Source organism: Carassius gibelio, chromosome A3 (assembly GCF_023724105.1).
Source record: "Carassius gibelio isolate Cgi1373 ecotype wild population from Czech Republic chromosome A3, carGib1.2-hapl.c, whole genome shotgun sequence".
In the NCBI taxonomy this organism is placed as follows: Eukaryota; Metazoa; Chordata; class Actinopteri; order Cypriniformes; family Cyprinidae; genus Carassius; species Carassius gibelio.
The window spans coordinates 16,409,863-16,437,507 of NC_068373.1; the positions used below are offsets into that span (position 1 = coordinate 16,409,863).

Here is a 27,645-nt window from a genome sequence, read left to right on the forward strand (position 1 = left end):
ACAGTCCACCAAAAAAACAAAGAAAGAAAGAAAATTCTATCATTATTCTCTTTCTCGTGTTGATCCAAATTTGTATGGCTTTCGTTTTTTTCTTTGGAACAAAGAAAAGAAGATATTTTGAAGAATGCTGGTGACTAAACAGATTCATTGTATGGACAAAAATACAAAGGAAGTCAGTGTGAACAAACTTTTTGGTTATCAGCATTAATCAAAGTAGTTTTGTTTTTGTGTTTAACTTAAGAAATCAAATGCATACAGGTTTGGAACGACATGAGGGTAAGCAAATGATGACTATATTTTTGTAGGTGGATTATCACTTTGAGGAAGACCTCAAAGACAAAAATAGCTTGAGAAAATTAACTTTATTCATTTTCATAAAACAACATACTAGATTTCAAAAGACAAATTAAGAAAAAGTAAAACCGATAGAAAGTAAAACTTTCATAAAAATGTAATAGTAACCAGATTTAATTGATTAATCTTGAGGTGCGAAGAGGTGTAGAGTGATGGAAGAGCCTGGTTTTCAAAAACGCCTTGCTCTTTGTCCCGTCCATATGAACAATCAAGTTACTGCTAACAAAATTTGTTGATAGGTTTGTATGTAAATGCATCAACTAATACACAAGTATGAAAATAAATTCCTGATCTCACTCTAAACACCTCTAATCTTCCCCTACGCACCTGCTTCTAACAAAAAGAAGAAAGATCCGAGCTAAGATGACTCTCGTATTTTGCAATGAAACCTCTGAAGCAAAGAATGATGGGTAAAGCAGTCCTTAGATAAGGTCCATAAGAATTTCATCCTCCATAACGCTCGACACCTGAGGCATCCCAGGATTCTGTGCGACTGGACCCCGTGGACCATTAGGGATCATCAGCGGACCTGTGGGAATATAAAACTTATAGCATAAAAGGTATCCAAGAGGTTTAAAAAAAGATTAACCCTGAATAGCAGTACAAGCCACAGCAAATAAATGAAATCTCTTACACAATTAACGAGGTCACAGATGTGATAAAAATAAATTGTGCTACTGATACTGTACTGGAAATTAAGCGCTACCTTGGTGAGGCTGCCTCCACTGAGCGCCCCCTCCTGGTGCAGAATGGACCATCTGCTGGATGGGATGCATTCCCTGCATGCCCTGCATCCCACCCTGCTTCAGAGAGAGAATACGGAATATAAGAGCGAGCCGAACTGTGAATGGCACTTTTCATTCCATTGACTTCCATGTTTACAGTACGAATGCAAAAGCGGGAGACAGGAAATGCAAGCCCAAGCGAATTGCGCTGCGTTTCAAAGCTCAGGTTTTGTGAACTCTTGACCTGTGTATTCATATCAGCGTGAAGACATGTGACTCATAGATTATCGATGCGTCACAATGTCATATCTGAATTAAATGAATGCATTCTTTAAATAAAGTGGAATAGCATGCACAATATTTTTACAATTTGGATGTATCATATGTTGAATTAGGAATTCTAAATTGCATTATGTTGAAATGCTGCAGTGTGTGGCAAGCAATGTAGCATCTGTAGAAATTTCACATGCTCAAATTTATGTGACTGCAGCTTAAGAAAGTGCTATGGAGGGGCTTCAAGTCGAGTCTAGTCACCTTTATTTATAAAGTGCTTGACACAATACAGATTGTGTCCAAGCAGCTTTACAGTGTTAAACGGGAAAAATGTGTGCTGATAATGCTAGTCGCTGCACACACTTACAGGTTGTTGGCTGAGGAGGAGACTGCGGAGTTGGGGGTTTGCGCCTGGGTTTGGGAGGCGCAGCATGCCACCAGGAGGCTGTGCTTGAGCTTGGGCCACCTGATTGGGCGGAGCACCTGTGACCGGCGGCTGCTGATTGCCTGTTGCAGCTGCTCTCAGCTAATGGAAATCAAAACCACAGTGATGAGGAAAGTGGACATGAGAGCTGTAAAACACCGTAGTTCTGTGTGAGTCTCACAGGAGAGAACCGTGAATAGAGAGGCACTGTTACTGTGCTAAAGGTATTAAAAGGGACATATCCTCCCAGAAGTCCTCTGATTATAGCCAAGGCTTCTCACATCAAATACAGTTGGAACTTAGTTTTACGTTACCATTTTCCCCTCTTTTTAGTCTCAGCCCACAGACCAATATTCACAGATATTTAGAGCTTAGTTTGACACAGGAACAAGTAAACTAGATATTCACAAGCACAACTGCTTATTCTAGGGATGGGAACCATAAGAAAAATGTAATGATCCCTGGCTAATTATTGACATATTTTTAGGGGCAGAATAAATGCAATTCAATATTTGGCCTTAATTATATATTAAATAATACAAAACAAACAAAAGAATGTAGTAACATTTCATGCATTCATTGGCTATTTCTTACTTAGAATATTTATACTACTTAGAAATATCATCACATCAGTGTTTTTAACTAAACATCATAAGAACAAACAAAGGGACCAACTAAAAAGAGTCACTGATTAGGGAATTATTATTATAATTTTTTTAAATCATAAACATTCAGTGCAACCAGTGTAATCCATCCCATTTACTAAAGAATGTCTTGTAAGAGCCGATTCTTTTTTTGTGTGAATCCAAATCATTGAGTGTGACCAATGTAGTCCATTTCTCAAATTAATGACTCTATGAGCTAGCTGTTTTAAAGGGGTCATATGATGCGCTTTTTAGTTTTTCCTGTCTCTTTGGCGTGTTACAAGCTCTTGGTGCATAATGATGATCTGTAAAGTTGCATAGACCAAAGTCTCAAATCCAAAAAGATATTCTTTATAAAAGTCAAGACTCTGCCACGTCCCCCTAAAACGGCTCATTCAAAAACCCCCACATGTCTAAGAGACTTCTTTCAGCAATGTCCCTTTTAACACACAATGCTGTTCACAAGATTGGTGCTGAAATGGCAGAAAATTGTGAAACCCTGTGCTTGCAGGAAACATGGTCCTACATGCGTCCGTGCATGCATGAATAATTATGTTTCTGATTCTCACCATGTTGTTCTGTCTCTGCTGGTCCTCCATCAGTGTGACCTGACTGACGGAGGGCAAGCCCACCACCACAGACTTAGACAGAAAGAGAGGGACAGAGAGGAGGAGACGAGGAGGGTTTAGAACAGCATGCACAGTCCATCTCAAGCAGAGGAAATATACAAATGGGGTGAGTGCACAAGGCAAAAGACGGAGAGAGAGCAGGGCAGGGGAGAGAGGCGAGGGGGAAGCACTGCTGCTTTACCTGCTGTTGCACGTTGCCATGCGTAACAGGGATGGGGCCCGGCGGTCTGTTGAGGAAGTTCTGATTGGGTGGGACCTGTCCAGGTTGCATCTGAACAGTATTGTTCATCTGAGAAATAGACCAGCAATGAATTACTGACAGAATTAAACAACAAAGCACAAAAAGCACAATTAAAACACTAATACACTTCAAACTAATATTCCATTGTTTCACTTAAATATCCTAAAATGCTTTTCTTTTCATGAAGGTACATGTGTGCGAGTATGTTTTCATTATTAAACATTGTAATGTTTAAATGTCATGCACATTTTCAAGCTTGTGACTATATGATTGATTTTGTATGTACGTTCACTCATGTTTGAAAACCATATTTTTTGTGCAGTGATTTTTTTGGTCTAGGTTCAATACAAGTTAAGCTCAAAAAACAGCACTTGTGGCATAATGTTGAAAACAATTACTTCAACATTCGTCTTACATAAAACATATACATATATATATATATATATATATATATATATATATATATATATACACATATATATACACACATATATACACACATATATACACACATATATATATACACACATATATATATATATATATATATATATATATATATATATATATATATATATATATATATAAAATATCTGCTATGCTGATGACACTCAACTCTACCTCTCATTCCATCCTGATGGTAGCTATTCGCATCTCAGCTTGTCTAACAGACATTTCTTCCAATATGATGGACCATCACCTTCAACTAAACCTTGCCAAGACCGAACTGCTTGTGATTCCAGCAAACCCATCGTTCCATCACAATTTCACTATCAAGCACATCAACCATAACTCCTTCAAAAACAGCTAGAAGCCTTGGAGTTATGATATATGATCAGCTGACTTTCCCAGACCACATTGCTAAAACTGTCCGATCCTGCAGATTTGCTTTATTCAACATCAAGAAGATCAAGCCCTTTCTTTTGGAACATGCTGCACAACTCCTTGTTCAAGCTCTTGTTCTGTCCAGGCTGGACTATTGCAATGCCATCTTGGCAGGTCTTCCAGCCAATTCTATCAAAGCTTTACAATTAATTCAGAACGCTGCAGCAAGATTAATTTTTAATGAGCCAAAATAAAAGCGTCTGCTAAATGAATAAATGTAAATGTAAATTTAAATTTAAAAAATATAAAATATATAGTCAATCTTTCGTTCATTATCTGGCTCGGCTCGGTGTTCATCTACAGTTCTCTCGTCACAGCCGTTCAGTCAGTGTACTGTTTGAGTAAATGAATTACTCCCGGATATTGGTTTGTTTGAACTCAGAGGGGGTGTCAGCCACATTAAAAAAGTTAACAGTTTAAGTCATTTGTGGATTAATGCGTATTGGAGATGCGAACCTTTTAAAACAATTCAGTTCGATTTGAGGGAACTGGTTCAAGAAGATCCGGTTTTGAACTCTCTCACAACAGACCCGGAAGAGAAGACAATGCTGAATAAAGTCGTAGTTTTTGCTATTTTTGGACCAAAACGTATTTTTGATGCTTCAAAAAATTCTAACTGACCCTCTGAGGTCACATGGACTACTTTGATGATGTGTTTCTTACCTTTCTGGACATGGACAGTATACCGTACACACAGTTTCAATGGAGGGACTGAAAGCTATCGGGTAAGTTATTAATGACATAATTTTCATTTTTGGGTGAACCAACCCTTTAATATTCTCTTTTTTTTTTTTGCATTTTCCTTTCTGAAAATTAACCATAGTTTTAATTGCGAAAAAAAAAAAAAACTGGGTTCCTTGTAGCAATGGTAACTACAAATTAACCATGGCTTTGATACTTCAAATTTCTTCAAATAATAATTTATGAAGTATTCAGATAATATTTTTGTAATAAAATCAGACCAAACAACAACCTTTAAAATGCCATAAAATGCATTATATAAAAAACAATGAGGCAATAATGACTGATTAATTAATATAATCATATGATGATCAAATCCTTGTTTCCTTGTGACCAAACGTTTAATTCAAATATCCACTTAATCTTTAGTTTTTGCCCACCTTTCTAGAATTTCTTCAATGTGTGGAGATCACAACCCTTACAAATCTAATCCTTGATTTTTATTGAAATCGTTTTTTTTTTGTGTCATTCCTGAATGTTTGAGACTATAAGATCAATCAGACAACTGTATTAGTAAAATCACAGCCATAGGCATATGTAATTTTTTAAATAATACAATTTAATTACAATTTAGTTATTTACTTTTATATTTTATTAAAGTTCTATATTGAGCCCCTTACAGGTGTTTTTTTTTTTTTACTTCCATAATAATTAGGGAAGGGGACACAACAATACAGTTCTGCTTAAGGCACCCATTTGCCCAGCAGTGGCTCTGTATGCATGCACTGTTAAGATCTAATGCAATGTAAATGCTGGATTTTTAAAACAAGCAGAAATTCCAAATCTGACATTTTCCAGAACAGGATCCAGCAGGATCAAACTAAATACTGGTCATAAAATGGTTAATGTGTTTTGCACATGGACTGTATAAAAACATGAACGTAGTGTCCGTTACGTCAACCGTAGACTCCTGAAGAGCGTTTTTGAAGCTCAAAATGTGCATAGCGGGCCGTCACCATCTTGGCAGCGCGTGACCGCGCAACTCTCCCGATGGAAAAAGTTCACTTACTGCACAGCACACACAGCCACACGCATCACAGTTACGTTTGAGATCATTTTATTTTCAATGCCATGCCAGTTGAAAACAATTGTGTTTTAAAATACAACAACGAGCACAAGGAAACCATTTAAAGAGGCGCATTCAGCGGTCCGTAAAATGATCTCAAATGTATGGTGTGCTCTCTTCATTTTATCAAATGATCAAAATAACATCTATTTATTTTATAATCCTGCTACTAGCATTTTATTCAAACTAAACCAGCTTAAATTCGGGTGAGAAAGCATTTTTTTTTTTTCGAGTGAGTTTTGCAAACCCTGTAAATACCTGTGACTGCGCCACTGCATTTTCCAGCAATGGTTAAGGATTAATCGATAAATTGATCATTCATTTAAATGACAATCGATCATGGAAATGATCGAATATTGACAAGTAAATATATAGCCCCCTATATGGAGTGAGTTTTGGTTCTTTATTACATGCGAGAAAATAAAAGATCTGAGAGAAAAAGTTATCACACTGATAGCAAAAAAAACATTTCATGAGAGAAAAAAAGAATATTCGAGAGAAAAAGTTTTCATGCCAATAGCAAAAAATAATAATATTTGAGACTAAAAAAAGTTTTGAGAGAAAGTATTTTCTCATAGAACATAAAAAAATATACATTTGAAATTTTTTAATTATTTCTGAGAAAAGAAATCTCTCTCAAAATACTTTGAAAAAAACTCTCAAATATATATTTTTTGCTATCTGTGTGAAAATATTTTCTCAAAAAAAAAAAGTGTTTCTCTCGAAACGCTTTTCTTTGCTCTTGATGAAATTTCTTGCTCTCGTGTCAGGATTTTGCTTTCACTGTGAGAATTGTGTCATGGGCGGGGCCACGTTCCTATTGGCCAGTCGGGTGAGCATCGTCTTGTCTTGGGAGTCGAACTGAATCATTACACCATTGTTCGGTTCACCTGCATAGATGCCGCCTCTGCCTTATGGCTAGTTAAGTTGAGCACGGACACTCCAATGTTTGGGTAAGATGATGACACACAGCTGGCTGAACAAGTTCAGTATCACTGAAGATTAAACATTAAAAAATAGCACTCATATTCATGAATGAATGTGTATTATATTATTTGCTTGCTAATCGCTAGTAAAGCTAACCAGCCATCATGCTAGGTAAACTTGCAAACTCACTTGGTTTATACTGTTTAAATCAAATGCCAAATTAATGTTTTGATTTAGATAGTTTCACGCCTTATTTAGTGAGTAGTGAGCTAGTTTCTACCTTTGCACTTGCTAGCCTCAAAGCACCTGAAGAGTAACTGCTTGTTCTTACAACCTCCCGTACAACTTTCAACTAACGTTAGTTTGCATGGAAGGTGGCAACCACTGATCTATATATATAGTGGTGTCAACCCTACAACTAGCTAACGTTAGACAATGATTGACATACCGTTTGAAAGATTTAAAAGAAAAAATAATTACCATGACAGTACAGGCACAAACATATTTGTGGGTTGCTAATGTAAGAGTTAGTCCTAGACCTGCAATTTACCTTGTCAGCTCTAGACCTCGGCTAGATGGTAAAAAATATTTAGAATAAGCCCGTGTAGCTGAGTTTGTGAGCTATACATGCAGTGTAGCTAAACATGTGCAACAACCATACAAAGACTATTTTAAACAAAACTAGGTGGGACACTTTCAAACGGTATATCAATCACTGCTCACTACTCACTAAATAAGGCGTGAAACTATCTAAATCAAAACATTAATTTGGCATTTGATTTAAACAGTATAAACCAGGTGAGTTTGCAAGTTTACCTAGGATGATGGCTGGTTAGCTTTACTAGTGATTAGCAAGCAAATAATATAATACACATTCATTCATGAATATGAGTGCTATTTTTTAATGTTTAATCTTCAGTGATACTGAACTTGCTCAGCCAGCTGTGTGTCATCATCTTGCCCAAACATTGGAGTGTCCGTGCTCAACTTAACTATCCATAAGGCAGAGGCGGCATCTATGCAGGTGAACCGAACAATGGTGTTATGAATCAGTTCGACTCCCAAGACAAGACGATGCTCACCCGACTGGCCAATAGGAACGTGGCCCCGCCCATGACACAATTCTCACAGTGAAAGCAAAATCCTGACACGAGAGCAAGAAATTGCATCAAGAGCAAAGAAAAACGTTTCGAGAGAAACACTTTTTTTTTTTTTTTGAGAAAATATTTTCACACTGATAGCAAAAAATATATATTTGAGAGTTTTTTTTTAGAGAGATTTTTTTTCTCAGAAATAATTTAAAAAATTTCAAATGTATATTTTTTATGTTCTATGAGAAAATACTTTCTCTCAAACCTTTTTTTAGTCTCAAATATAATTATTTTTTGCTATTGGCATGAAACTTTTTCTCTCAAATATTCTTTTTTCTCTCATGAAATGTTTTTTTGCTATCAGTGTGATAACTTTTTCTCTCAAACTTTTTTTTTCTCTCAGATCTTTTATTTTCTCGCATGTAATAAAGAACCAAAACTCACTCCATACCCCTACCTTTTATAACAATTTTTTAAGGTTCAATAAACTAGTGCCTAATGGATGTCGTTTTAAGGCCCCTCTGCAGTCACTGAATTAAATACTTCTCTTTTAGAAAGTTATTCTGAATAAAATCTGTTGATACAAGTTCACTGGTCAAGAATAAACTCTTTTGAATAAATAAAACACTTGCAGTAGAAAAACTAAATTATTAAATTAGTAGGAAAAAAAAAATAGTACAAATAGTTGAAATTTCCAGTTGCAAAGTATTCACACAATCAAGCTGATCTCAAGTTTGGTACAAACTTGAGGTCAGCTCAAGATCAGCTGATCTGCGGATTAAACACTGGATTAAATATAAAAATTAAACAGTGATGCTATTAGAGCATTTATTGTTATATCCTGCATGATTTACATCTATTTATACATTTGTTGTTGATTTGAGTTTTTACTTATTATTGCCATCATACCAACTGATATGAGAGAGGCATATATGCAAAGAAAAGATCAAAATACAAGAGATATAGTAGAACAAAGTAGCTACAATAACCATTTTATTTTAAAACAAAAACACAACAATAAAAAAAAAATCAAGTAAAGTCCCTGCACAAATCTGTTGAGTCAACATTTTAAATGTGCATATTAACAACCTTTGACAACGTTTAATTTAGGTGTGAAAATAATTAATATCTATAGCGCATGAGCCCAGAGAGATTTGAGTGTGCGGAGGACACAGTTTGAGCAAGAGGAGAGACACGTTTTAAGTGTGTACACTCTTTCCAGGCGAGGGCAGCATATATCTGAGTGCGTGTGTCCGGTTTTGTGCTACAGCAAAGGAAATCCGCACACAAGCGGAGTGATTCGCACTCGTGCATTGCATTAATGTGCTTTTGAAGTACAATAATGAACTTTCTACATTTTTTGGTAAAATATGGCCATATCAGTCCTTTTTTCCTTTTTTGAAAGTTATTTTTGAAGATAACTTTAAGGACAGTCCGTTTCAGCACTATTTAAGAGGGAATGACGTAACCGCAATAACAAAAAACATCTCCGGTTACTAACGTAACCTTGGTTCACTGAGAGCAGGAATGATATGGGAACTCCTTCCCTTCCAACCTTTCCTGCAGTCCTATTGGCTCATACCAGTCCAAATGATTGGCCAATTGTCGGGAAGTATGCAAATTGAAATGCAAATACTGACGAGCTTGAGAGGCAGTATAAAATGCGGTTAATGCGACAAATACGTCAGAATTTGACGCCCCTTAGCTGGTCAAGCAGAGAACACGTCGACCTCCGTGATGTCTTGTTTCCGCTCTCTGGGAACCGAGGTTACGATAGTAACCAGAAATGTTCCCTCTCGAGCTTTCACAAGACATCACGGAGACATTTTTATAGTGTGGGAATGATATTCAATCCTGCTGTGAGAGAGGCTATGAGCTGCCAGTACAAATCACATACTCAGCGAAGATAGAACACACAGTTGCCACAACTAATAGTGACGCTTGTTAGGCGGGCTAGCAGCTGATGGTTGGAGTTAAGCCAATGAGCCTCTAAACCCCAGGTATATGAAATTTGCATATATGGTCAGTAATATTGTATGCTGTGCTGACAAATAGGGCAGAAGCAACAACAACCACTGTATTGTGAGAAGGGGCTACACAGAGATAACTGTGTAAATCAGCAATATAACACATAACATGATGGTACACTAATCGAATAGCAGTAGCTGCACTGAGTACAGGGCAGACAACGACAACAACAACAACAACAATATCATATAGGGCTGTGCAGAGTAATTACTGTGAGGCGGCAAAAACACATAAATAGAGTAGCATAAATGTGAATCAGCCATTCACCGGCAGCATTGGCTTGTAAAACCTGGCGAAGGTACCCGAGAAGACCATGCTGCTGGAAAGCATAAATCCTGAATAGACATACCTCTCCGCATACCAGACCACACCTAGGAGGCGATAGCCCTTGTTGAGTGGGCCCAAATGTGCAAAGAACATTCCAAACCTTTGCTCATACAACAGCTGTGATAGTAATACTTATTTTTGACACAGCCCGGCCCTTCGCACAACCACCGGTTAGATTGCCGAAAGCTAAATTCTCAAAACTCTGAAGAGGCAGACTGAAGTTTGATTGTCTGCGTCACGTGAGGTCGATGACTCAGAAGACAGGGCAGACAGCGAAACAGTCTGCACTCTGAAGGGGGTAGACAGTGATTTAGGCACGTAGCCTGGTCTCGGCCAGAGAGTGATGCTGCAGTCACCAGGTCCGAAGCTAATACAATCGCAGTCCACAGAAAACACATGCAAATCCCCTATTCGCATAGCAGAAGCGAGGGCAAGAAGAAGTGCAGTTAGAGAGATAGCTCCTTTATAGTAATGGATGCTAAAGACTCGAATGGTGGCTGTGAAAGAGCTATTAACACCACCTCTAGGTCCCAGGGCAGAACTGAGGGCGGATGTGGGGGTCGATTGATTGACCGCCCAACGGCGAACAAAACGAGGCACCACAAACACTCCCCTTTTAAGAGCATACAAACGTCTTGTGGAGGGCGCCCGTGCCTCCGAGAGAATCTCAAGCACACAAGAATACAGGGTGCTCTGCTCCTCTTATACCACAAACAGCCACACATGAAGGCTCCATAACTCCGGGTTGGGGTGCCACACCAAAATGACTTGTTTGAGACAGCAGATCCTTCCTGATGGGGATCGGTCAAGGCGGCGCCACCAGCAGCTTTTTCAGGTCTGAGAACCGAGGCTGGTTGGCCAGTTCTGGGGTATCCCCGAAGCCTCCTCCTCCCCGATCTTGCATAACACAAGCTGCAATATTTTGATTAGAGTGCGATGTCAGAGCGTCCCCTTTCAGCGAGGAGTAAGACACATTCTCGCTCATGGTTAACAGATCCACCTCTGCTCTCCTATAGCGGGTCCAAATCATCTTAACTGACTGAGGATGTAGCCTCCGCTCTCCTTGAGGAATCCCAAAAAGCAACTCAAAAGCATTTCCACTCCGCAGTTCAGGAGATAATTTCGCTGTCTGCTTGTGCAGAGGCTTGGATCGTATGCCTCATTGGTGATTCATGTATGAAACCACAGACATTGTCAGAGCCAATCAGTACATGGTACTGTTCCAGCCGCGGCCAAAAACCCTTTAGAGCTAAGAACACTGCTTCTAGCTCCAAACGGTTTATGTGCCACCGGCTCTGAGGTTCTGCCCACAGCCCTGATGCCGACATGCCCTTGCACACCTCTCTTCACCTGCGAGTCAATGTGTCCGTCATGACCATGACACGTGATGTCACCAAGCCCAGGGAAACCCCCCGGCTGAAGAGATCTTTGCCCATGGCCTCAGAGTTTTGTTGCATATGTGGGATACGCATAAACGGCTCGAAGTCTACGACGTCTACGATGTCCAATGAACTCGAGATTTCTGCCAAAACTGCAGAGGGGGCATGTGTAGTAAACCCCAAAGATGTACCGCTGATGCCACTGCCAGCAGCAGTCCCAGCAGCCTTTGAAATTCCCTCAAGTGAACAGTGCTGCACAGTTTGAAATGGCACAGGGAAGAAAAAATGGCTGCCGAGCACTTCCGAGAGGTCGAGCGAGCATCTCCATTGAGTCAAAGCACAGTCTCAGATATGTTATAGACTGACTCGAGGAGAGACTGCTCTTACACACATTCACACATTGCACCAAGACCTCCAGTGACAATGCTTAGGCTGGCTCAAGAAGACCTCAATCTTGCGTTCTTTTGCTGTAAAGCTCGGCTTGGCATCACATGGATCATAGCTTTGGTGTACTTTTAACAGATGTGGGTGGCAACATCTGTGCCTGTCACTACAGACTGTGAATGGCTATAAGACCTAGTTAAACCACTTCGTAGGGGTGCTAACAGTTGACGTAATAGTCCAGAGAAATCTGGAAGGCTGATAGGACACTCTCCTCAGGTTGCGCGCTTTTCCACACAGGGGCTTCAGGTGAACCCTCACCTTTGTGTGCTTTTCTGTGCAGGGGCATCAGGTGACTCCTTACTTTTGCATGCCAAGGCATTAGGGGACTCACTGCCGCTCTGAGGCAGGGGAAGCTTTACTGCAGGTGGGTGAGCGACTAAAGCACATCGACTAATCCTCTGTTAATAGCAGGTTGCTGCACTGCAGCGGGGGCTGCATATCGCCTTAAATGATTGAGGGATGGCATCATGTTTATAAGGGAGAGCAGTGTCTTCCAAACTTGGTAGCCACTGATGAGGGGCTGGTATCTTGTGAATGAGTGAGGAGCCAAAGTTATTGTCCGGCATCTGTGGCAATATGAGAACCCTTAACTCCATTATCTGCACTTCCATGGAAGGGGGACGTGAGAAGCTGCGCTTATGTCCTGCAGATTCGATGAATGCGGACATTTTGTCTGCATGAGCTCATCACCAGAGTCCTTAAGGTCCAACCCTTCTTTCTTGGGCAGACAGACTCATCTGGCATCTAAAGAAAAATATCATACTCACCTGCATGCTGCAGAGGAGCAGCAATCCAGCTACTGTAAACAGTTTATAAGCCATATTCTTAGATTGTCAAGCAAAGTGAAGGAGAAGAATCTGAAGCATTTTATACTGTCTCTCGAGCTTGTCAGTATTTGCATGCGATTTGCATACTTCGCAACAACTGGCCAGTCATTTGGACTGGCGTGAGCCAATAGGACTTCAGGAAAGGTTGGAAGGGAAGGAGTTCCCATTATGGAGAAATGTCTCTTGTGATGTCTTGTGATAGCTCAACAGGGAATGTACACTCAGAGGCAAATATAAACAACAGAATTAACTCAAACACTCGAGTATACATATGCACTATATACACTTCAAAGTGTTAATAGGATGATCAATTGATTAATTTTAATATTTACTGCAATGTCAGCTAAATCGCGCCGATCAGCTCTCTCCTCAGCTGTACATTTCTTATCTCTCCCCCTCCTCCCGTTAACCACACACATTTTATATTTTCCCGGGAGGGAGGGACTTAACACATATGAACCAATGAAAATAAAGATCAAGCTAACTTGCAAGGCAAAAGCAAGCTTTTTACCTGTGCACTCCAAACAACCCTACTACCAATAACAGACACAAGCTTACATATTTTGTGACTTGGAATATGAAGTGTGAGACTCCATTAACATTTCAGTTCTAAATTAGAAACAAAAAATTACACAAAGAGTAAATGAAACATAACCCACTACATTATAAAATTATATTCTAGTGGGTTACATACACACACACACATATACATATATATATATATACACATATATATATATATATATATATATATATATATATATATATATATATACATATATACATACACACACATACTGAAAAAAATTATAAATGCAATACTGAACTCCAAGGTCTAAGACTTTTTCCATGTACACAAAAGGCATATTTCTCTCAAATATTGTTTACAAATCTGTCTAAATCGTGTTAGTGAGTACTTCTTTCCGAAATAATCCATCCACCTCACAGGTGTGGCATATCAAGATGCAGAACAGACAGCATGATTATTGCACAGGTGTGCTTTAGGCTGGCCATAATAAAGGACCACTAAAATGTGCAGTTTTACTGTATTGGGGGGTCTGAAAACCAGTCAGTATCTGGTGTAACAACTGTAACTGTTCCTGACAGTCCTTAGAACCATTCGGGCCGATAGTACAAACAATTGGCTATATTCAAGTGCGAATGAAGAACGTTTCAAGAAGGATGACAGGTGTAAAAAAACAAAACAATTATTAGAATCTCAAATTTGAAAATCGAATTCCAACCCACCGAACGAATATTCGAATAACCGAATATTCTGGTCCAGCCCTAGTAAAATTAACATAAGAATGCTGTTTTCTTTCTAAAGATTCACAGTTTTATAAAATCTAATATTAATATTTAATTTAATAACAGTACATTACTTTTAATACAGTAACATAATAATAAACATAATAAAAAGAAAACAAATATGATATTTTATTTTTGTAACAAATATTCTGACTTTACTGGCCTCTAAATCACTCACATTAGGCAATTTCCTTGTTTTGCGTCATTATTGAGAAAAAAGTTTCCGGCCAATGTTGGAGTCAGCCTCAAGATTAGCTACTACTGTAGTCAAACAAGTGCATGCAGACCTCAACATCCCTTAGTCCCACACCTCCACAATCCTAAACAAAAACTCTTTGGATCTAGACAATTCAGGGCACCAATTTCACTTTCAAAAACAGCAAATTTTTCAAAAGGGTGAGCAGTTTAAATATGCCACATGTGCTGTAAATTTTTGTAAGCTTTACTCAGAATATAGTGTTCCTGTAGCTCAAATGGTAGAGCATTGCAAAAATTGATAGCCTGAATGCACTGTAAGTCGCTTTGGATAAAAGCGTCTCCTAAATGCATACCGTATTTTTCGGAATATAAGTCGCACCTGATTATAAGTCTCATCATCCAAAAATACGTCATGATGAGGAAAAAACATATATAAGTCGCACTTATCTATGAGTCGCATTTATTTAGAACCAAGAACCAAGAGAAAACATTACCGTCTCCAGCCGCGCGAGGGCGCTCGTGGCTGTAGACGGTAATGTTTTCTATTGGTTCATTTCTCTTGGTTCATTTCTCTCAGTTCATGTCAAATTAATTTTGATAAATAAGTCGCACCTGACTATAAGTCGCAGGACCAGCCAAACTATGAAAAAAGTGCGACTTATAGTACGGAAAATACGGTAATTTAATTTAAATTTTTTAATTTTTAATTTTTAATTTAATAACCCTCGAAGTTTGATATTTTCCAATATTAACAAGATAAATCAGGTTCTTTGTCTCTGGTTACCAAAAGAATGGCTGGTATGATCCTCAATATTTCTCCCCTTCTCATTAGCAATTACTGAAACAGTTTGTTGTTTATCTGGTATGCTAATGCCAACCAGAACATGTGTCAGGGACACATGGATACAATGTTATATTTAACCTTGTATTATGTTGCAGGTCCTAAGATGGTTATTAGCCATTGGGGATTTGTTTTAAATTGCCAAAGCCGCTTATAAATATAAATAGCATTTAGCAAGTCTTAATAAACTCTTAATGTGAGCAACATCAAAGCAAAACTAGAGACTGCTGCTCAAAGGTAGAAAGTAGAAAAACATAACATGATTGTTTTCATTGCTGAATAAACTTAAAAACTTTTATTCTTTTACACTAATATTTAACAGGAACAAAAAGTTACTTTAGTTGTAGATTTCAAGTGAGCATTTTTTGTGTATTACATTTAGAATTTTGTGCTTTGACTATAAAATATCAATAACTGTTTGTTTATAGTGAAAACTACACCATTTTGTGTGACTCACCGAGCGTTGCTGCTGCACTTGTTTGTGGTTAGTGATGACCTGTCGAATGCCATTGACGAATCCACTCTGGTCATTAGGGATGAGTCCCATGAAGATCCTCTTCCTAGATGAGTAAAGCAGCATCAGCACACGCACCTCACACGGAGCACTGTGGGGGAAATGCACACATCCAGCCTACACACACACACACACACACACACACATAATATACATCAAACTATGTGTCAATCCACACATCTAGACAGCACACACAACTAGAGTGACTGGAGAGCTGCCTGGGCCTACACAATTATTTCTGAAGACAGGATTAAAATGAACTAAGCAGCCGTTTCCCAGACACAGATTGAACCTAAAACTGAATTTAATCAGTGTTAATGGTGATTCACTACTGACAGATCTCTTAGTCTGCGTCAAGGGATCTAGCTCCAGGGTAAAGGTTCATTTCAGAGCTTTTCATTTTCACAGGAAATGCTGGCTATGTGACTTTGCAGATAATTATTATTATTATTAGACTTTTTTCATAGCCAAATGTGAAAATCTTTTCATTTTACACACAAAGGCAGAGGAAGAACTCCCCCAAGAGGGTGAAGTCCATTATTACACACTATCACATTTTCTTCAGAAGTCTGCAATGTGATAAACAGACACTTGTGAAATAAAATATATAGCTATATGCATATTGAACATAAAAACTTGGCCTATAAGAGAAGTTTCTAGCTTGATTATTAATTTTGAACTGACTTGTGTACCATACATGAGGAGGTTATGAATAATGCTGTTTTTATACTCACAAATCCATTGGTCATGATGCGATACAGTCCCTTCAAAGACTCCATATCTTTATTAGTAAACAGAAACTGCACCATACGAGAGTTTCTGAACAGAGGGCCCAGAGTAGTCTATAGACAGACAAAACATAGGGATCAGTTCTTTAATAAACTATGTGAACCAGATGTTTGACCAACCCCAAATCAGCATCTATATTAGGATGACATCCACAAAAGTTATTCATTTGAACAAAGAATACAGTCTATAAATGAACATTCTACTCATGTGACAATGCATTTTGCTACTGTGTGTATCAGTGAAGTTTACTAGTCAGACACGGGGAGTGAAACATAAGCAGAAGGACAAGGCGAAAGAAGAGCAGGAGATGATTGTCACAGTGGAGAAAACAGACAAGAACGAGCAGAAATAGAAAAGGAAGAGATAAGAATTATGAGATAGAGGAGAAAAAGATTATAAAGAAACGGAAGAGGAACAGTTACAGAGTGGAAAACGACGGAGTAAGACTTAGGAGAAGAAAAAGGAGGAATGAGGAAGGGGAGGAGATGATTATGGAGTAGAAAATGAAGGGGATGAAAAGATTGAGGAGGAGGATAAAAAGAAGAAAAGAAATGAGGAAGTTATGGAGAAAAAGATTATGTAGAAAAAGGAGATGATGATTAAGGAAGAGCAGGAGATGATGGAATAAAAAAAAAGAGAACGCAAATATGAAAGAGGAGGAGGCAACATGGAGTAGAAAAGGAGGAAAAAGATTGAGAAGGAGAAGAACAAAAAAAAAAAGGGAGAGCAATGATGAAGAGGAGATTAAGGAAGAAACCAAAAAAGGGAAGGGGAAGGAAGAGGAAAAAGGACAGTGAAGGAGATAATATAGGAGAACAAGAGAAAGAACAAGAAGCAATCGTTTCTTCCTTCTCAAGCCCAGTAATACATCCTCCAGGGAACAACAATGTTCACATTTACCAGGAGCTGCTGAGGGATGAGCTGCATGATCAGCTTCTGCGGCCACTGGTCTGTATTTCTGAAACAAACAAAAAAATCATCCTCGCTGTGCATCTCTTCCATACATTCTACATTATGCAAATATGTGCCAAACGGAGTCACTCACAGATTCTCCCCTTGGCTGACCTGGACCTGGCAGGGCAAGGAGCGTGTAAGTTTTGTGTTGGAGTCCATGGAGGAAGCCTTGGGCTTCTGCGGTGATTGATGGAGACAGAGGGAGAGGTGACAAGGGAGGGGGAAAAAAAGGACAGACAGAATAAGATGAAGAGGTTAACAATCAAAGTAAAAAGACCTTGTTGGCAAAGATGGATGGTGCGACTTAAAGCAGGAGGTCTCTGTGAAATATACAACCTGTGTGTGCAACTTCCAGGACAAGAGAGATTGCACTGAAAATGGAACAGCTGCAACGTTTTTATGTCAATCAAAATGGTACAACCAATGAGCAAACAGACCATCTCAAGAATTTTTTTTTTTTTTTCCAAAGCCTCATTTAGACCAACTGCTGACTCAGTCAACACAACAACTTGTCGATTTTAGAAATATATAAGTTTACACATCCTTACTATAACCACCTTACAGTATCGCTGCAAAAGGAGATTGTGGAGAAATCCCAGGACTGTTTATGAATAGGTGAGCTGTGTGAACTCATCCAGGAGGAGACTCCAATACAGGCCTCAGCAAACAGAGTTTGCTGTCGTGCTTGATAAGTGCACATTGGTTGGCTGGCGTGTTATTGACCAGATGGTGATAATGACCATGGCATGTGCATCTGTGTTTTTGTTTTCTGATTATTTGAGTTGACTCAGTGTCAAAAAAAAAACATTTCGATAGCGGATTTTGTGTTTGGGAACATTCATTGGTGAGCTGATGTTGTGGTCATTGTGGAATAGTCAATAATGCTACATTAATTTAAGGCAAAGGCCTCTCCCATAAATCAAACAGAAATCAAGAAACATGATTGATCACATTACAGTCTGTGCAAATGGCATCCAATGCACAATACACATGCACCACCTAACAACACATCAATGAAAAACGACTAGCATTCACCAGATTCGCTTTCAGTGATCGAATCAATCTTTTCACATGTCTAGAAAAAAACTACACTTCATCTGAGTTGCAGATGAGCTACGAGAGTCTTTCAAAGAGATTAATTGAGATCCATTTATGTTCCATTTTCCAAACAAACACTCCTCGCACACCTGGGAGGCGCAAACAGCTGTAAGACATCCATTCAGTTTTGTGTTTTAATTTCCATTTAGCTTTATTTTTCATTTCAGTTATTACTAACTAATTTCCGATAGTTGCAAAAGCAACATTTCAAATTTTTCTGTAGTTTTTTCCCCCATCTATCTGATTTCAGCTTTAATTGAATATTTTTCAATATTTTTTTTTTATATATTTTTTAATTAGCTTACTTAATATTAACAACACTTGTTTGCAAAGCTTTATTAGCAACATTTTGGCATTGATAAAAGAGCCTTTCAGGTTTTTACATAGTTTTGGTCAATTTTCTGTTCTTAGTTAGTAGTTAACTGTATAGCCCAGTAGTAATCACAATATAATAGCAGTTACAATTCAGTATCCAAATATTACAGTAGCTGGGCTTCCATTCAAAAAATTTCATTTCATTTTTATACTGCGTAAAAAAATAAAATAAAATAAAATAAAAATAAAAAACACCAAGATTAGGACTGTCAAGATTTCTTAATTACATGCTAGTACTCCATGTTATAAAAAAAATCCTTGATGGCATTTTGCTCCCTTCGATTAACCTGCATAATACCGGAAGTGGCACATTCCATGAACGAGAAGCCATGAACAGCATTATTAGACCATTTTCTAAGGCTACACGAAATATTAAAACCAGAGCATAGTGGTATTGTGAATTCACAAAGGCTGTGATTCAATTAAATTAAATATATGAGCTTCTGGTTTAATATGTGCTTCATTTGTATGTGTGTAAGTTACGTGCATCTCAGAGCGGCTCTGTTCATAGTAAAATGCTGCTCCACACAAACAGTTTTCATTTACATGTGCAGACCACCTTAAACTCCATCTCTGCATATGCTGCGAGTCTGCATTGCTAACAACGTTAATCTTTGAATAATGTACACCATTCTATAAAATTTTTAATCTTTCTAAATATGCAAACTGTTCATCGCGACTTAAAATAAAAATACAATTTTATAATAAAAGGCCCTAACCAAGAGGCAAAGAAATTCAGTACCTCTCCAAATTCAGGTCCTAATTATGGTTTGTTTTCCAGCAGTAAACCACGTAACTGGTCTGAAGAAGACCATTTGAAGGCAAATATTCCCATGACATCACTAGTATAAATTTCTCACCTCTTGCCATTCCAGAACTCCACTCCATGCCACTATCTTATTGGCAACACCTTGCTGTGCCCCAGCCGGAGGTGCAGGTATAGCACCCTAAAAAACAAGAGTATATTGAAAGTGCTCTTGCATGGAGTCCAAATGAGACAGTAACCACAGAAATACATTTCTCAAGTCTGACCATGCCAGGCTGTGATGTTGGCGGCGTCTGCTGATTGGTGGGCTGCGACTGAGGGGCCTGAGGAGGCGGCTGGTTGGGTGCAGGTGGGCCTTGTGGTTGCTGTGGTGGCTGCTGGGGTGGAACTTGTTGCTGCGTTAACACTGGCGGTGACACTGTGGTAACTGTAGATAGGTTGGGTTTACCTCCTGATGGGAGTGATTGGCTGAAGGGAGCATTTGGCATTTGAGGAACTGCAAACAAAAACAACTCAGCAAACGGTGTTCAAAATAGGGAAGACAGTAAAACAAAGGAACACAGTGGAAGATTCGAGGATACAGGGACACAATTTGACTCACATCGAATCTTCTGCTGCTGAGTGGCTGCATCTAGCACTTTCTGTGCTGCATCGTGTGCCGCGTTTAGAGCGGGATTCTGTGGGAAGAGAGAGATCGTGTATGCAACAGAGGGAAAACATTCATAAAGTCTCATCATTAGTGTGCACAGCCTTGCTTGAAAACAAAGCCAGGTCCTTCCACTAAATACAAATGCATTGATGCACATCCCATCTACCACTTAGATCTATTCAAATAAGATTATAACAGCAGTTAGTTTTAATCTTAAGAATCAAAATGAGGCTCTGTATGCTGAAAATTACCATTAATGTGCCTCCAATTAGGCACAGAAAGGTTCAGAATGAGCAGACCGAGATTAGCCTGTTACTGAGAGAAATGCTCTGATTACTCTACATCCCTGAAGCAATGACACGGACAAGGTCCAAAATTAACCTTTTACATCACCTGCCAATGGTAAGAGAACAGTTCATTAAAACGCGCATATATTTTTGTCGTCCCTGTTTTTCCTTTTTGTCCCCATTTTCCCTGTGACAAACCCATTGTATACAATTTCTCTGATCCGAGTTCTTCATTAGACCTATTTGCCTTTAAATATTGTTTTAATGTGACTAGCAGAACAGATAATAAAATGTGTTATTATTTCAAGATATTAATAGCGTAGTTTTCATGTCACAAATATATATATATAAAAAAATAAGTTCAAAATAAGTATGTAATATGTACTAATGATATTACATGTAATATATTCACATCCATAGTTTCCAAACATAGTAACCTTTAATTTTGAATGACAAAGACCGACTGTTTTATCATACGACACCTAAAAAACTAGTTTTGTGAAATGTTTTGCTTGAAAGGCGTTTCATATAAAAATATATACACTACCTTTCAAAAGTTTGATGTCAGTAAGATTTTGTTTTTTTGTTTTTAAAGAAAATGTATTCACTGTCATTTTTGAACAATTTAATGAATCCATGTTGCTGAAAAAAATATATTTATTTTGAGAAAGATTTTTTATTTTTTTACCTTGACCATTTGAACAGTAATGTATATGTAATGAAGTTATATCATTCTATTAATCACATGAACACACCTGGTATGAAAGAGGAGGAGGAGGAGTCTGGGTTACTGAGCCCATAGAAGGCTGGGACACAGGCAAAGGCTGAGGTGGCAAGACCGGTTTCAGAGAGACTACACCAGAACCTCCTCCAGGAGTAACTGGACACACACATATGTAACATGAAAGCATTAATCAGAGCAAACCTAATAATAAAAGCAAAATACCACTTTATTCCAAATTCTGCCATCTGTTGCTCAGCTGTTGACAAAATGTTATATCACTGCACATTCACTAACAGGACAAGTGTCTTTCTTACCAGGAAGTGCAATGCCCCTGACTAACACCATGTGAAAGGGGTCTTGACTGTAGTCTGGATGTGAGGATTCTGGTGCACCTGCGACCGAAGATGCTCTTTCAAAAAGATATCGAAGCGCTGGAAGTTTCCGTGGAGCAATTACAGAAAAATGGATCCCCCGCTATAGCCAATAGTAATAATAATATTAATTTCATTAACTACATATCAGAAACAGATACCAGCTTTTATACATAAATGGCACAACTCAAAATTCAGCAGGACATTACAGTAAACAATATAGAACATAATATTGTAGAATATGATGGTATCAATCAAAATGATCAGCATCAAGGTAAATACATTAGATGGCCCCTCCAGGATTTCGCTATTCTGCAAAACTTAGTAGCTTGCTTTGTGTCTAATTTCTGCAAAATTTCCACCAAAAAAAAAAAGTTAACATGAGATCAATAATTGCAAAAACTGACCGAATTTGCATGCCCTACTGTAAATTTAGACTGGTTGATGAAAAACTTATGGAGACATTGATTATCAGCTTGGATTTGCGCAGCTTGTCAGTTAACAACAGCTCTGTGTAGTAACAGCTGCTCTATAGGAAATCACGCACATGATGGTATTTACCGCTGATTAGATAACCGCCTTTAATGCCGATATATATCATGCACCCCTAATCTAATGTATACTGGGGCGAATATTTGCTAGTGTATATAGTATATAATCAGTGTCACTCCCTGTGTCTACCATAATTCTGTATTTTCAGCATAGCAGAATCATGAGCATTTCTATGCTGATGTCACCACTGCCTTTGTGCATGGGGGACCAGAACCGAAATTTAAAAAAAAAAACATAAAGATTATTGATGGGTTTTCACTGCAAAATCTGAGAAAGCCACATCAAATTCAGTGATTTAAGGTTGATAACTCGGGGGGTGAAAAAAGTTCCACGAAATCCTGGTGGGCCTGGTTATATAACAAATTCTATGTTTACAACAGAACTCTGACAAACAGCCATGTCTGATAAAACAAGGGAATCAGTGTAGACTCACATCACGTATGATCTGGACCAGGCTGTCTGCGGTGCAGCCCGTGTAGCTGACGCTCTCCACAGCCGGTAGTAAGTATGGAGGAGAATTACACAGCAACACGCAAACCTTGTGGGTCTGACCACTGAATTAAAAAAAAAAAATTAGAACACGTATACAAGCACAGATTCCTAAAAACAAGTTAAAGAACTCACATTTGCTCCCTCATTTTTTTGAAGTCGTCAAAGAGCTGCAGGGCCACAGAAAGACCCTCAGCTATAAGACTGCAGCTCTCTGCTCCACCTCCCATGAATCTGTGCAGAAAGCATCAGTGTAAAAGTTGCAATTCTCATCATATAAAACATAAAAATCTTCAAAGCAGACATACACTCATAACTAACAGATCATCTAAGCAAGCAAAAGCACACTTTTATCTCGTACTTTCTATAGTAAAATGCATATATCATGGAATGGCCCTTACTGAATGCTGTCAATCCACGAGACAAACTCAAAAGCAGAGCTGGTGGGAGCATGGCACTGGACGTAAGATTCTGGAGCACAATCCACTGTGTTGAAGACCACCAGACCATACTGAGTGCCACCATACTATTAAAAGCAAGAAGATTATAAGATGTTGAAATAACAGCACTAACATGAAGAGAAGGTGTAAACAACGGATTCATCCAACTCACATCTCCACCAAAATCTGTTTCAGCAGGTGGTCCTCCATTAAAATACCTGTGATCACACAAAGTAGGTCTGTACAGAAGTCTTACAAAATGTCAGGATGAATAAACAGGTGATGACTCTTACTCTATAGTCGGTAGTATGTAATTCTCCCGAAGTGATTCAAAATAAGGACCAAGGTTTGCAGTTCCCTCTATGACAAACACCACATCTGACACCTGATTCAACCCAGGCTTGGACGTCGGGTCCATATGGGTCGCCCTGTGTCTGCAAACAAGACAGACATTAGTTCAATGCTGTGACTATTAAAAAAATAATTTGTAATATAGAGTTTGTGTAGGGTACGGGCACTTAAACTTTACTGAGACCACTGGCTGTGAAGCATTATTTATTTTGTTGTTATTATTATTATTATTATCTATTGTCATGTCTGTTCTCAAAGAAAGAGTGTGTGTATATGTATATATATATATATATATATATATATATATATATATATATATATATATATATATATATGTTAGCTGTGTCTCAATATCTAGAAAAACGCCGACATAGACATTTTTGAATGACTCAGTGATTCAGTCCGTGTCAAAGATGCCTGACAGCCTCATTTCGGCTGAGATATTTATCTGTATTCTCATTCAATTAAACAGTCAATTCATAGAAAGATATAAAGAATATAAATAAAAAATAAATAAAAAGTGAACACGTTCAAGTTTTACACATACAAGTCTTAGCATGTTTGTTAGCCGTTCTCCTCAAATGCTAATTTAGCTCGTGTGTCTTACCTGCTATAATTAGTAGAACTGACTTCTAATAAGAATAAAAAGGACTGATACAGTCATTTAGCTTGATTATATCTAAACCAGCCGCCTTAAGTTCTTTTATGAAAGCTTCACCTAAACGTTAACGTAGACCGTGATGACAACAAACATTATGATTTAACGTATCGGCAATCGACAATACGGTCTGATCTTAGATCTGGGAGCTGGACTCACTGGGTTGGTGAATCGATTTATGAGTGATCGCTCGTGGGTACGTCAATTTTAATCCCACCTAAAATGTAAGTATGATCCATCGATCAATTCATATTCATCAATTGTATGGTCGCAGGAATGCTGCGTCTCGGGAAAAAAAGACAGAAACACCGTAGATGTCCAGTCTATATATCTCTACACTAGTCACTAGTTTCTACACTGAAATAAAATGTATGCTGATGTAAGTAAACAATAAATTCATATAATTACTAATAAGGTATGAAGTCGAATTTATAATTATCATCATTTTATTCTTAAATTTATCCCGTAGGCTATGTTTTACTTATGTATTGTTTTGTTTTCATTTCAAATGTCCTTATTTTACTCTTTTTCTATTGCACTTGCAATTTATATGTTATAAGTAACGTACATGGCGCTTTTCAGTTTTTTTTTTTTTTTTTCATTTTCAAGCACTTCTTGAGGGGCTGCCTTTCTTTTAAGAAAAGTGCTACACAAATAAATGATTATTATTATCATAATTTAAATGACTTCATAAAATGGTTTTGCATAATCGTACTTGAAGAATATGCTTTATTTAAAATCTTATTAAAGTAGTCCATGATATGTAGAATTAATAATTATTCTTAGGGACATTTAACTTAAGAGCAATCAGCTAAGCAAACAGTAGATGTCGCTAAAGTCAAGCAACCAAAAAAACAAAAAAAAACAAAAAAAAAAAGAAAGCAGAAAAAGCAGTTGGATAATACTGTATATTATTGTCTATTTTCTTGAGCAACTATTGTATGTGGACTGTCTCTAAAGTACTGTCCTACATATGTCACCTACACAAATCAGTCTCGTCTCCACTCTTTGCTTCACTAATTATCAGAAAGGAGGAGACAGGTAAGTTATTGAAGAAAAAATCATGTTTTTAGGTCGGCGTGCAACCTGTTTCTTGTCCTCGTTGCTCTTTACTGCAAGAATCTGCATAATTACTCAGACGGCCCCGAGCGACCCAAAGTGCTGTCAAATGAGAGCAGCGTGCCGCGAGCTAAGTGGCCCCGAGGCTCGCGCGTTCCTCTCCTGACAAGAATAGAATCTGTTCTCCAGCGAGCAACGCAGAGAATCCACTTCTTTTGCTTTTCACGGTCAGTAAACAGAAGAATGCCCCTAGGCTAGGGTTAGTTATGATTGTCCGGAACCAGGCATCATGTGCTGGACATCGGGAGCACAGGAGTCCTGACATTTGATCCTTGCTTTACTGCAAGAGCATTTCAATGTGACCAAACATGCATTAAGTTTGCAGCATCTGCTGTGAATTCAGTAATATCTATCATTACTTGTTTCTGTCCTGTTTTATTTATTTACTTCAATTTAAGGCCATTCAAGGGAGAACTCGTGGGCCAGATAGCTATTCTGATTTTTCCAGGGTTTAATTTTAACCCCAGTCCAGCCCTGGTGGTTCTTTTGTGGAGTGGCACAATTTCGGAGGCTTTAGCTCAGCTCTGTGATCTGGGTGGCCAGATTAGACGGATTTAAGGTGACCAAGGGAACTTTGGCAAAACCACTGCTAATCTTTACTCCATATATTGATTGACAGCATCACACTGCTCAAAGACTGAATTTCCAGTATAGCAAAAAATATGTAAATATTTATTAACCACTTATTATAAGGTTGTCCTTATGACACATGTTTTAGACGTTTCTTATGTTAAACAGGGCATTTATCTGATAAATAATCCAGTAAAAACAGCAATTTTGAGAAATACTTTGTATTTATATTCAAAATTAAAATGTATTTCTGCGACAGTAAAGCTGAATTTTCAATAGATATCACTCGTCAGCATAATATGATCCTTCAGAGATCATTCTAATTCTTATTATCAATGATGAAAACACAGTTGAGCTCCTTAATATATTTATCAGAATTTTATGACCTTGTAAAATTGGTAATAATGTGAAAGGCCTCTTTTGAACAATTTAATGCATCCATCATTCAATTATTTTGAAAAGTGTATTATATATATATATATATATATATATATATATATATATATATATATATATATATATATATATATCATATTTTATATTATATTATATAATATATAGCATATATAATTGGATCATTGACCATGGACTAAAATTTGGACAATAGTTGAACACCCCAGCACACAGCTTAAATTTAAGTGAATATCTTTGTTATTATAATTCAGAAAACAAAGGGAGAAAAGAGAAAAAAAAATATTGTAATGAATGAGGTGGCCCATAATTCATTTTTATTTGTGCTGCACACACAAATGTAGATGCTCCTGTGCACCATTAATGAAGATTTATGTTAGCAAATAAATGAAAACATACCACCCTATAAAATTCATGTTATTTGCCTATAATGTGAAATTTTCATAATACGACATGTCTGAGATGTACAAAAGCTGTCACTGTGCAACCTTTGTGGTACACCTTTGAAACTAAAGAGTGCATATTATATTTAAAGTGTACATATAGGCCTACTCAAAAGGTTCATATTAGTTCCTTTTGAAAAGGTACCTCCCCAAAGAGACAGATTTGTACCTTATCAGCTCTTCTGTATCACTCAAAGCATGTATGCATTCCACTTCGAGATCGCACAAAATGTTGTTTTGTTTCCGGATGTCCGACATTATTTTCAGTAGAGGTGTCCTCCAGGTGGCACTGACACGAAGCCTTTACTGGTGCTCTCTGCTGGGAGACAGGAGCCATCTGGAACTCACACCGGGCGACCAGAACATACAGAACACACCCATATACATACCACCACTATCTGGGTCACTGGGACTACAATAACGTGCTTCCTAGGTACATTTCTCAGGGCACAGGCGAGATAAACACGATCACCGAGCACGATCACCTACACAACACAAAACACTCCTACACTAATATTTTCACAGAATATTCTCAGTTGTCATTACAGCGATGAATCTCGATCTCGAAATGGAGGTCTTTCCCTGAGGCTGTGAAAATTAACACATAATTATTTCTTGATTACAGTGCACCATGTTACAAATTTCAGCTCAGTGAGCCGGGTGAATTATCTTTCTGACTAAATGATTTATTTATTTTTTTGCACTGTGGGAACGTTGCCATGGAGACTGCGGC

At 38.0% G+C, this 27,645-nt stretch overlaps 1 protein-coding gene across 7 annotated transcripts; it reads right to left on the reverse strand.

Moving 5' to 3' along the window:
• Window positions 1–343: 343 nt before the first annotated feature.
• LOC127949167 (mediator of RNA polymerase II transcription subunit 25) lies at window positions 344–24,522 on the reverse strand. Of its 7 annotated transcripts, none has more exons than XM_052546155.1 (20): window positions 24,319–24,522; window positions 23,654–23,794; window positions 23,533–23,578; window positions 23,322–23,446; window positions 23,056–23,154; window positions 22,865–22,985; window positions 21,823–21,982; window positions 21,540–21,664; window positions 20,450–20,525; window positions 20,115–20,344; window positions 19,943–20,029; window positions 17,701–17,783; window positions 17,556–17,613; window positions 16,601–16,708; window positions 15,810–15,983; window positions 3,231–3,338; window positions 2,990–3,061; window positions 1,720–1,878; window positions 1,061–1,157; window positions 344–883 (listed from the first exon to the last, which is right to left on the reverse strand). In XM_052546155.1, the coding sequence occupies exons 2-20, from the start codon at window positions 23,776–23,778 to the stop codon at window positions 777–779; spliced, it is 2,160 nt and encodes a 719-aa protein (XP_052402115.1). In that variant the 5' UTR covers window positions 23,779–23,794; window positions 24,319–24,522; the 3' UTR covers window positions 344–776. The 7 variants fall into 7 exon arrangements, with proteins under 7 accessions (XP_052402115.1, XP_052402124.1, XP_052402106.1 ...); XM_052546164.1 differs by having other exon boundaries at window positions 1,061–1,154; window positions 17,701–17,786; XM_052546146.1 differs by having other exon boundaries at window positions 17,701–17,786; window positions 24,319–24,521.
• Between the last annotated feature and the right edge of the window lie 3,123 nt (window positions 24,523–27,645).

What these genes read in the sequence shown, in the direction of transcription:
- LOC127949167 (XM_052546146.1), bottom strand. Translation starts at nt 23,778, where the DNA reads ATGGACCCGACGTCCAAGCCTGGGTTGAATCAGGTGTCAGATGTGGTG. An exon ending in AAACAGATTTTGGTGGAGAT is followed by an intron (nt 23,447 to 23,532) that starts GTGAGTTGGATG and finishes TGCTTTTAATAG; the next exon opens with TATGGTGGCACTCAGTATGG. An exon ending in TCAGCAGCAGAAGATTCGAT is followed by an intron (nt 20,345 to 20,449) that starts GTGAGTCAAATT and finishes TTTTGTTTGCAG; the next exon opens with TTCCTCAAATGCCAAATGCT.